The 10,925-nt window shown below is 40.1% G+C and overlaps 1 protein-coding gene across 3 annotated transcripts in view; it reads right to left on the bottom strand.

The window, feature by feature from the left end:
• Positions 1-10,925, bottom strand: part of SYNE1 (spectrin repeat containing nuclear envelope protein 1) — a 475,430-nt gene that overhangs the window by 7,121 nt on the left and 457,384 nt on the right. For 2 of the 3 annotated variants that reach the window (XM_034765382.1, XM_034765384.1), the window contains 8 exons: positions 9,748-9,890; positions 7,827-7,953; positions 6,506-6,717; positions 5,006-5,206; positions 4,280-4,408; positions 3,506-3,718; positions 2,146-2,238; positions 283-341 (listed from right to left, as the gene is read on the bottom strand). In XM_034765382.1, the coding sequence (XP_034621273.1) occupies positions 283-341; positions 2,146-2,238; positions 3,506-3,718; positions 4,280-4,408; positions 5,006-5,206; positions 6,506-6,717; positions 7,827-7,953; positions 9,748-9,890 (1,177 nt within the window). The remainder of the gene's footprint in view (positions 1-282; positions 342-2,145; positions 2,239-3,505; positions 3,719-4,279; positions 4,409-5,005; positions 5,207-6,505; positions 6,718-7,826; positions 7,954-9,747; positions 9,891-10,925) is intronic. The other variant, XM_034765383.1, reaches the window with a different exon arrangement.

The raw sequence follows: 10,925 nt of genomic DNA, 5'->3' as shown, positions 1-10,925 counted from the left end.
CAAACACCCATGTGATCAAATAAATAAAACAAATTTAAATTTAAATGATGCTAATGGGAAGCAAAAGCTGTATATTCCAAGAATTACCTGATATTTCTATTTACAGATATTTTGGCTGTAATAATTGAATCCTGCTTACAAAGGAACTCTGCACTTGAAATGGTTAATTACTGTCCCTTTGACAGATTAAGTGTGGAGAGACACTTAATGGACATCATGGGCAATTTCCATCATCCTCTTGGAATTCTAGAACAGAGTGCGGAAACCAGGAGAATAAGGTACCTGCTGTGTGGACTGCTGACAGAGGGTCCAGGCTGTGAGACACTACATTTGCCCCGTGGCTGTTTGCAATGAACAGGGGGTAAAGAAAGAAGAATGTTCAGTCCAGGCAAATAAAGACAAGCTACTGATGAAATCAAATTAAAAGTGCAGCAAAGGAAACATAAAATCAAATGAAGTGACCAATACCCATGAACCAAGGAAACTGGCTTTTCTTCTGCTTTGAGCGGAATATGAAAATGCTTTGAACAGGCAAAAGGAACTTGACAGAATGTTTTAATCATTAAAATTAAAATCATACTAGACTTGGTACCAAAAAAAGAGTGTTAAATTTTTTTTTAGCTCAAGTAATTTGTTACATGAGATATAAATTAATTCATCTTATTGAAAGAGATGCACTTAAGGGTGTTTATATTTAATTGCAGCTAAATTAACGTTCTGTAGAACATTAAAAATTATATTCTAAATGTCACCTTTAAAAAGTCTGGCTTCCCTCTTTCCACCCATAATTTTGAGGGCCAAATAACTGTGGGTGCATTACTGCACTTGCAATTATTTCCTAGCATAATTAATTCAGCTTAGAAGGTTAACTAGCTGAAAGTCTCTGGATGGCAGGCAATTATTATAGACCTAGCACTGGTGATGTGCTTGGTATTAGAATTCTAAGAGACATCAATTTTTGTTTCCAAAATTACAGCTGCAAAAAGGGAGGCCCTCGGGAGTCTTTCATCTTACACTGTACATTATGGACAAAAATGAAGAAAATAATGTATGTAAACCACAGTATTGTATTAGACATGAACAAATACAGATTAAAAGGTTAATATAAGACATACTACATTTCTACCAATTCTTTAGCCAAAGTTTGCTATAGTAAATTACTTTATCACTTTCTGCAGCGTGCAGGCATCTTCTAGTTTATGGTATCATGACTTTTATTAGTAATTTTGTAAAAAGTGGCTAATAAAAATATGAAATTAATGACTCCAGAAATAAAATGATGTTGCATGTTGTTCTCAACCCTTTTGAAAAGCCAGTATTCCTTTACATTCTCAAACTAGGATCTAAAGAAAACTAGTGAATGCAGCAAGATCAATTTCAAGAGACCACAAAGTTCATCAGGACAGAACTCAGATGTTTTATAAAAAGTGCAAATGAAAAATCGATAGTTAAGAACTAAGGAAAACTGAATAATAATTAAAATAAATCAAACAAAAGAACTGTAAAGAAAGACAAAAATTCCAGTTCCATACAGGGATCAAAGTGTGGAGAAGCCGAGTGCAGCACGGTGTGCTGCATTTCTTGTATTGTGTTCTAGTGGTGACAACATGAAACATTAGAGCTGTTGTCACAGCCATTGATCAGGTTCTGTTCCAGTGTTTCTGACAATGCCTTATAAGCTTTCTATGCAGCCTCTCATCCAAAGTCTCAATAAAATTCTGGCTCCAGCTACAGTTTTAATCGATCATGAAAAGAAAGTTTTATTGAGGTTCTTGACAAAGCAGCTCTGCAGAGGATGCCAGGTATAAAGCAGAGGGATTGGCTGCAACTGTGCTGGGACAAGACCAGACCTTGGGATGCTGCCATCGCTTGAACAGAACACAAGAGAGAGTGTGCGCCATACCACAAAACTCCAGCCACACTTTGAGCCTAGATTTTATACAGAGCATTTTCTAATTCTGATTTCATGCAGGGAGAGAGATGCAGCAGGGTTGGGGAAGCAGTTTTGTTTGAGGGGAATTCTTGGTTTGTGCCCTTTTCTTTCCTATCAGGGAGATGGTGTAGACCTCTCATCTGGCTCCAGCTACTGTAAATATCTGGTGCTTCCGCCCAAGAGGCGATAGAAGGTATCTGGCATGAAATTACCGTTCTCTGTCTGCTTGGTGTGCTTCTTCCAGATACAGGACTGAGGGATCCTGAAGTGTCCAGTTCATCAGCTGAGGACCATGAAGACAAATCCTAAAGTTCAGAATCATAAGAGATTAGAAGAACATAAGTAATCTGCCAAGGAAACCACACTCAGAAAAAGGGAATGAAATCCTTGGTTTTAGCAGAGTGCTTTGCACTACTGATCCTTGAAATATGACAAAGGGAGGTTTAAATTTACGCAAATCTGTAGGATTAAATCACTATAAATTACATGTTAGGCTCTGAAGAGAAAGACAGGCAAACAAATATGCTGCCAGAAAGAACATTTAACTGCCCAAGGTAAGGCAAAGGCATTACCAAGAAAACGACGGCTCTTTATTGGTTTTTAAAAGGTAAAGAGGTGTTGTGTACTCAGTGAAAATTCCCACTGGAATCCCAGACATCACTTTATACAGATAGAGACAGAGAGAGACAGACACTAGACAGATTGAAAACAGATCACATTCTTCATACTTTGTGCTAATTCAGGTTTTGGGGACTACAAGAGGAGGGACTGAAAACAATGGAGAGTGTTAAAGTCTTCTGTGTGACTGGGGCAGGTACAATGAAGACACAAGCATAACATTCCCAACTCTCATCTGCAAGAGAACTTGTGCTGCTATGGAATACACTTCCAAAGCTAAGAAAACACAAACAAACAGGGTCTTTGTTAGCACACTAGAGAATTTATTTCAAGCTTTTTCATTAGTATGTCAATAGGAAAGTAGATGCTGTTTACTCTGTGGAAATAACTCAGATGCCACAGGTTCAGATACTGCAGCTACAGTAGCTATCCCATGTACTCTGCCAGTTGACTGAATCAATGGCAGCAAAGTAGGCAGCCAAGGCTGGAAGTTGAACCCAGACAAATTCAGATTGGAAATAAGATGCCAATTTTTAACAGTGAGGGTAATTTAATGACTGGAACAGTTTACCCAGGGTCATGCAGGATTCTCTATCACTGGCGATTTTAAAGCAAGATAGGATGTTCTTCTAAAAGATCTGCTGTAGCAATTTTTGAGGGGGGATGTTCTTTGGCCTATGTAACACAGGCGGTCAGACTAGATGATCACAGTGGTCCTGTCTGGCCTTGGAATTTATGAATTGCTGTCTCAGAGACAGGAAAGTTATTGGACAGTACAAATTACGAAGGAGATTTCATAATGGTTCCATACCACTTAGTCAAGCATCACAGTCCTAAGCAACAAAATAATGGCCAATAGTGTATTTTACAGCTGATCGTCTGAAAAAGGTCAGTGCGATTACAAAACTAGCCCTCAATGAGTGGTAAAGGAGAGAATACAATAGGACAATTTACCAGTTGACTGCTTGAGATGTCTAAGATTTTCTCTAGGTCCTTGATGTGATGTGTGACCTCCTTCAGTAGGAGCTTGAGTCTGTTTCCAATGACATGGACTTTCTCTTTAGCTTCCAGGCAGTCCTTGCCTTCAGCATTGACCAGCAGTTGGCAGGACATATCTTGGAGTGACACCACTTTCAGCTGAGACTCTAGCAACTCGCGTCTGATTTGCTATTGCAAAGCCAAAGAATCACATTTTTCTACTTAAATATTATGAAACATGTGAAAGAAAATGCTAGAACTTCCACAAAAACAATAAAACAGACAGATGGCAATGACTTCAATTTCCAAGACGACCACTATAGACACACTGAAAAAAGCTCTACTAGCCCTAAAATTCTGGCAGGTTATAATGAAGAAAGGTGATAAATGCCTTCCAATTTCTTTTAAACCTCATATCACGAGCAGTAGACTATTTTAGATTTCCTGTTTAGCCCAACAAGTTGCAATGAAAAATAGCCTTTCCAAAATAACAACCCCAAACTAAAAACAAATAAACAACAGCCAATAAGGTAATTAGACAGATGTTTTCTATATTAAACCAAATGTTTTTAACCACCAATTTCACTACCCCCTCTACCCATGCTAAAGAGAATCCCTGACCTTCTTAGTACCACAGGGTTAAGTATACTGTATACCTCACAGACCAATCACTAACCTCAAGAACTACCTTCTCTCTGCTTGTCAATTTTTTTTGAAGGCTTTAAACCTTCCAGGCATTTATGATCCTACCATTAGCAGTCTGTGATGATCCTGCAGAGTGTCCAAGTCTTGGTTTGGATTAATAGGCAAGATCTCATTTTTTCTTCTGTCAATGTTCTCCAACCAAAGCAGCAAACCATGGCTCATTTCATGGAAATCCTACAAGAGACATGTGAGAGCTTAAGAGAGCCCTGAATTATGCTGAGGTTTTCTGCCACATCGCTATTTCCCACAACAGATTCGATTGGCTATATTCTTATATTACTATAGTATTACAAGCCTATATTAGTATACTATATTACAGTATTATTGCAAATACTTGATGGGCCTGATACCCCTGCCACTGCATGAATACTGTTCTGCTCTGGTAGTGGTTTACACCCACTTTGCATTTGCTTTGCATAGGTGTGAATGCTAGCATACAGAATATAGCTGTGGAGAATCATCTTTTAACTATACTTCAGTTTAGAATATCTGGAACATGGACTTAGAATACATGCTTCAGGTAACGCACAGAGATCTTTCAAGAGCCAGGCTTCACAAACTGCATTTTAGTTTGCATATGTGGGCAGAATTAGGTTTGATCTTTCAGAGTAGGAAACTGTGAAAAGTGTGTGTGTGTGTGTGTGTGTGTGTGTGTGTGTGTGTGTGTGTGTGAGAGAGAGAGAGAGAGAGAGAGAGAGAATGAATCCCATCATCTCTAGAATTCCTCATTATGTTCAAGAAGGGAACAAGATCCCACACACCAATACTGACCTGACATTGCATTAGCGCATCCTGCAGTGAGCAACGCCATTCTTCAATCATACTGCATACACGTTCCCAGCGCATGTTCATCTGAGATAGGCGCTCTTGCAGCTTCTTGCTTTCTTCGCTATCAGATTGAGTGAATTCGGAGCTGCACAGGTTGATGGACAGGACGATCGCTTTGCGGTTATCAACAGCTTTCTGCAACTCCTGGATGACAGGAGAATGGAGTTAAAAACACCAAGTAAGCATGCTACAGACTTTTAGAAGAATCAAATGTAGTGGTTGCCATTAAAGAGCAATTATTTGCTGTATGGTAATGCAAGAGTATTTTAGCTAACCGGGTTCTCTCTTTACTTAGGACAGGAAATATCTGTGGCAATTGTGGTAATACTGCAAATGTTCACTCTTTAACGTCTACTATTTTATGTTCGCAATAAAACTTAGTATAAGCCAGTTAAACTTTTAAGATTTAAAACCCTGTTGTCATGGCTGAATTTTAAAGATCAGAAGAACTGGCTTGTGTTTCAAATGTCTGAAAGACGAGGAAGGCCTGGCAAAAAACATACAGCCTAGTTATGCAAATGTTGGAGCAAATATGAGATATAGGGAAAAATTGTGGTGTAGCTCCTGACAAATGCTTGACAACACTAAAGCGTCTGCCTCTCAATTATGTTGAAAATTATGTTGGCTTTTTTATGTTCATCATCTTGAGACCACTGTCCATATTATTTATTTTCTTCCAAAGGAGAAAAAGAGGATTCTTATGGAAGATTCCATTTTTCTCCCTAGTTTACAGCCTTTTCCCCAGGTCCTCATAATGCCCCATATCACAGTGAGGGCAGCTGGACTGGATTCCATCTAAAACACATTAATGCTGCTCCTGAATTGACTATAGGGGTCACTGAAAGCAGCACTCTCCCTCTCCCCAATACTCCAAGTGCTGAACATGCTGCCTTCACATTGGCTCTGATATTCTTCTCGCCCAGGGTAGGAGACACACAATCCAGCAACTGAACCTGGGTTGGTAGAGTGGTAGCAGAGCGCACCAAGCTTAGGACCCCTAGGAGGGCACAATGTGAGGACCCAGAGAAAAAAAGAGATCGTAACGAACAGAAAAATAGAAGAGTACCATTTATTTTAAAAATGGCTGGGTTTTGCCATGAGCTGGGCTAAGACAGATTTTATTTTACTTAACTTGGCCTTTTCTCAGCTTCATTAATTCAGCTGGCTTCTGCTATTCTGAAAATGTAGCTTGCATATAGAGTGGTTTCCAACATTTATTTGGAATTTCAGGAAAACGGTGGTGGTTTATTTTTCTGCAAATAAGTGATTTCTCAAACCATTTTTCCAGTTCCTCACCCCAATCATTAGTCACATTCTCCTGTGCAGGGAATGCAGAAAGTGAATACCAAATATCAACTGTATCTCATGAATGGAGTGCAATGCACAGGATGCATGGTAGGCCATTACTGAAGCAACTGCCAGAAAACGGAGATAAAACCTTACTTTCAGTTTTTTGATTCGGAGCTCAATGGTTTGTATGTCGGTGCTGAGATCAAGATGACAGAGTTTCTCTAGCTCCTCTTCAGTCTCCACTAACCAAACCCAAATGTTGTTCAGGTCAGAGTTGAACTGCTGCCACTGCTGAAGGTTCTGTTTCATTCTGAGTTCCTTGCTTAGAGCTTGGGCCTGGATTAACTCCCAGCGATCAATCACACCTGCCAAACAGAGACATAATGCAATAAAAACAAAGGCATATACATGATATGCACAATTACATCCATGTTTACATGAAATAGAACACTGAGTATACGGCAGCCTAAACAAAACATTATCACACAGAACATTAAGTTAAGACAACACTGGGTACGTGGCTTTACATAGCAAAAGATGGACCAGCTGATCTAAGTCTTTTTCAACTCTCACTTCTATGACTTTATGCAATTAAATATTTAGCCCACTGTGTGATATACAAAGGATATATTATCCGTCTATATTTGCACGCACACTTATACCTGCCTATATTACAGCACTTACGTATACAAAACTCTTTGCAGACATTCGTTAATCTTCACAACAGCCCTGCGATGTAGGCAATTGTATTATTATCCCCACTTTACAGTTGGGGACACTGAGGCAAGAGACTAAGCGGCTTGTCCAAGGCTACACAGCAAATCCATGCCACAGCCAGGATTAGAACTCAGGAGTGCCTTATTTCTCTCCTGAAGCCCTAGCCTCATGGATAAAACTGTTTCATTCATATAATGAATGACTGTGTGTGCAATAAGGATTTTGTATTTGCAGATGGCCATTTATATATTTAACTAGCCATCTGCACATATAATTATTGCTATCTGCACACATCCTTGGACCTTTTCAATAAAAACGCTTGTCCTTCCATAAATATGTTTAAATTACTGCCAGTGTAGAAGACAAACATCTATGTTACATGGAGATAAGTAAAGGCTGTTTTCCATAGTCATTCACCCCATGTGTATGTGGTTTAGAGAGGAGCAGGTTACAATATTCGCTTTGCTAAAAATGTAAAAGTAATTTAGATCAGTGATTAAAACAGGCACAAAGGGTATTTTGTAAACTCAACTTTAAACACTTTTTCCTATCAGAAGATATCTAACTTGTATGTACAGCATATAGAGAGATTTGCTCAAGTGCTTAGGGATAGATATAATGTGACAAGTTACTTAAAATGGTCAATATGAAGCAAATTCCTACTTTCCTGCATAATCCCAAGTGCTTACTCTGACAATACTATACATATTGCTTCTCATTTCATGTGTTTCCCATGGAAGGATTCAACACTACGTACCAGCTGTTTGTGTTTCAGTACTATTCAGGTTTATAAATCCAGAGAGCTTCTCCTCTTCCTCTTTCAGTTTGTAACCAAGCCTTTTTACTGAGTCTATGCTGCCACTGCACTCACCCAGTAGCTTCATCTGTTTAAAAATAAATAGTTCTCATTAATCTATGCCATGGTAGAATAACTCTAGATGTAAAAGGCTAATTACAAAGCAATTTTCAAAGACATTCTGAAAATGGGTCTTGACATGACAGAATGGGAAGCAGTCTATTGTTTTAATGATCTGCCAATTGTGAGGGTATCTTTCTGTCTCAAAAGCCATTAGATACTCTGGCCAATACAATCTCAATGAGATGCTGTGTGTCTCGATATTATTTTTATCATTTTTGCATTGATCCATACACAAAAAAAGAACTGTACATGTGAGATTTAAGGGATTTAACGTAGAGTAGAGGTCCAAATGCCACTAACAGAAATAATTCAGTACCACTGTATCAGGATATTGCCAGAGTCAAAGAATGGATGTCTTCAGGTGACATTTTTTCTATAAACATTAAGACACTAGGACGGTGGTGCCCAAACTTTTGAGTGTCATGCCCCCCATTTACCCCTGTGCGCCCCCCCAAGCCGTGGCTGGGAGTGGGGCCATGGCTCAGGTGGTGGGTGGAGAGAAACGAACGTGAACAGGGGTAAGGAGGCCAAGGCTGAGGCTGCAGTTGGGGGTGGAGCTGGAGCTGGAGCCACAGCCCCGGGCCGAGGCTGGGCAGGACCTGGGTTGAGGTGGGGGCTAGCAGCCGGGCCCTTGCCCAGGTGTGGCTCTGCCCCCAGCCCTGCCCCCCCGCCTTGACCCTGGTCCGTGAATGGAGCTGTGGCCAGCAGCTGAGGCTGGGGGCGGGGCCAGGAGCAGAGCTACAGTGAGGCTGGGGACAGGGCCAGGTGCAGGACTGGCTGCAGGGATATGGCTGTGGGTGGGAGCAGAGCAGAGCTGGGGGCGGGGAGCACTGCATGACGCTCCCTCCCTGCACCCCGTGGGGGCTGGCCCGGGCCCTGCCACGCCCTTTTGAAGGTTCCTCCGCGTGCCCCTGGGAGGGGAGACGCATGCCACAGTTTGGGGACATCTGCCCTATAGCTGGAAAGAAGAGGATACTGCGAGACTTGGGGAGTGAAAGAAAGTTACACAACACAAGAGTGGAAAAATTATGGTGTATCCACACACAAAATCTTTCTGACAGGAATGTCAGAGAATCATAGAAATGTAGGACTGAAAGGGACCTCGAGAAGTCATCAAGCCCATCCTGCTGCACAAAGGGAGGACCAAATTAAACTTAGCTGCTTACAATGCTGTTTGTTGAGGTTTATTCTACAAAGTTTTCTCCTAAAAATTTTTATCACTGATTCCCATATACAACATGTTTATAATGTGTAATTAAAACAAATATCAGGCATTAGCCTATAAAATTCTTAAAAATCTTAAGAGGTAAGGAAGTTTTTTTAAAAAACAAGAATGATCTCAGAGGGATAAATGGGTGCGTGTGAAATTGCTCTGGGATATCGACACAAATTTAATTGGAAAATGAACCTACTGGGGTTATGTTCCTACAATCTCATGGTATTATAAACTCACAAATAATTACATAACCTTAAAGTAACAATAACTGTATGTGATCGAGGGTAGAGATCGCGTGTTTGTGAATGGGGCTGAGAGGAGGTAACAGCTTTATACCGAACCATCTGTTCCATTGCAAGAGCCATTTTTTCAATGGCTATTCTATGTTAATTTATTAGCACTTGTACTCTAAATATAGTGCCCTGTCACAAGAACTGTTATTTTAAGTATCAGAAGGGTAGCTGTGTTAGTCTGTATCCAGAAAAATGAGGAGTAATGTTATTTTAAATTCAGTCACTAGGTGGCAATACACCTTGTACTCACATATCCTTTGTAACTGGAATCTAGTTCCGGTCCTGTGGGTGTTTTGCTGCGAATGATATTTTCTGTTTGCTGTATTTGGAAACGACTAGTGTCTAAGGCCTTATCCAGTTGACGGATGTGTGTTTCCAAGGCACCTGGTTCTCCTGTGGCAAAATTACAAAAGATGTGTCTACTGATTTGAGATTTTTCAAAGCCTTCACTTTGTATCCAAGGAAAAACATAAGAATTACTAACCAGGTTAGACAGCATGGAAAAGGTGGCTGCAATAGTACATGTTGGGGAATGACAAAACAAATTTGTAACTGATTATGTTAGCGGGTTAGCAACTTTCCAGAGCACAGATGTTATACTGATGAATACTAATACTTGCCATGAGGACAGTATTAAAGCTTCCATAGGTGCAAATAGGCCTGCAACTTGTTTTGAAGAGACTCTTTCCCCAAAATAATTCTTGATCCCCCTGGAAGACTAAATTCTCAGTGGGCTTTATACCAGTCTCTCACAGTGAGATTTTCTGTGACATCGCTCCTTTTCAGACCTGGCAATCACTCAGGACTAAGTTCAATTTTTTTCTCTCACTTCTTTTTACAGTAGACATTTTGGCATTTCCCCTGAAGCTAATAGAGTGGAATTTTGGTGTACCTTAAGGATTCTATTTCTATACTACTTTTGAACATGAAAAGCAGTATGTAAATACCAAGCAATGCTGTTATAGTTACATCCACCAGCTCCAGCAGGCAATGCTTCTAAAACATGGCAAACTTGTAATTTCTTCCTAGAGATCAAGTCACTTCTGGAATACACCTGATCTCCATTGGTTTAGGTAGGAGGAGATGTTCAAAAACAACATTTTTTTTTTAACAGCTGCAGATGATCCCTTATGAAACCAGCCTCTTCCCAGAGGAAAACCAAGGGTTTTAATAACCCTGTTATTAGAATCTCTTATTTTGAATCCCTCTGCTACAATACTGGAGTCTGGACAACAAGGAGCCGGTACCGATTGGAGTAAAATACTGATTAGCTACATCTAATTAGCCAGTACTTTAGCTAAAAGATATTGCACCCTAGCTAGCTTTTTAAAACTCTTTCCACTCCTGCTGGTTGCATGGAAGAAACAAGACCTTTATGAATGGTAATAAAGCAGGAAAGTTCTGCATTGACATGCTAGTGCTGTCATG

This window comes from Trachemys scripta, chromosome 3, assembly GCF_013100865.1.
Source record: "Trachemys scripta elegans isolate TJP31775 chromosome 3, CAS_Tse_1.0, whole genome shotgun sequence".
Lineage (NCBI taxonomy): Eukaryota > Metazoa > Chordata > Testudines > Emydidae > Trachemys > Trachemys scripta.
The sequence above is the reverse complement of the archived record's forward strand: the minus strand, read 5'-3'. Positions and strand labels throughout refer to the sequence as shown.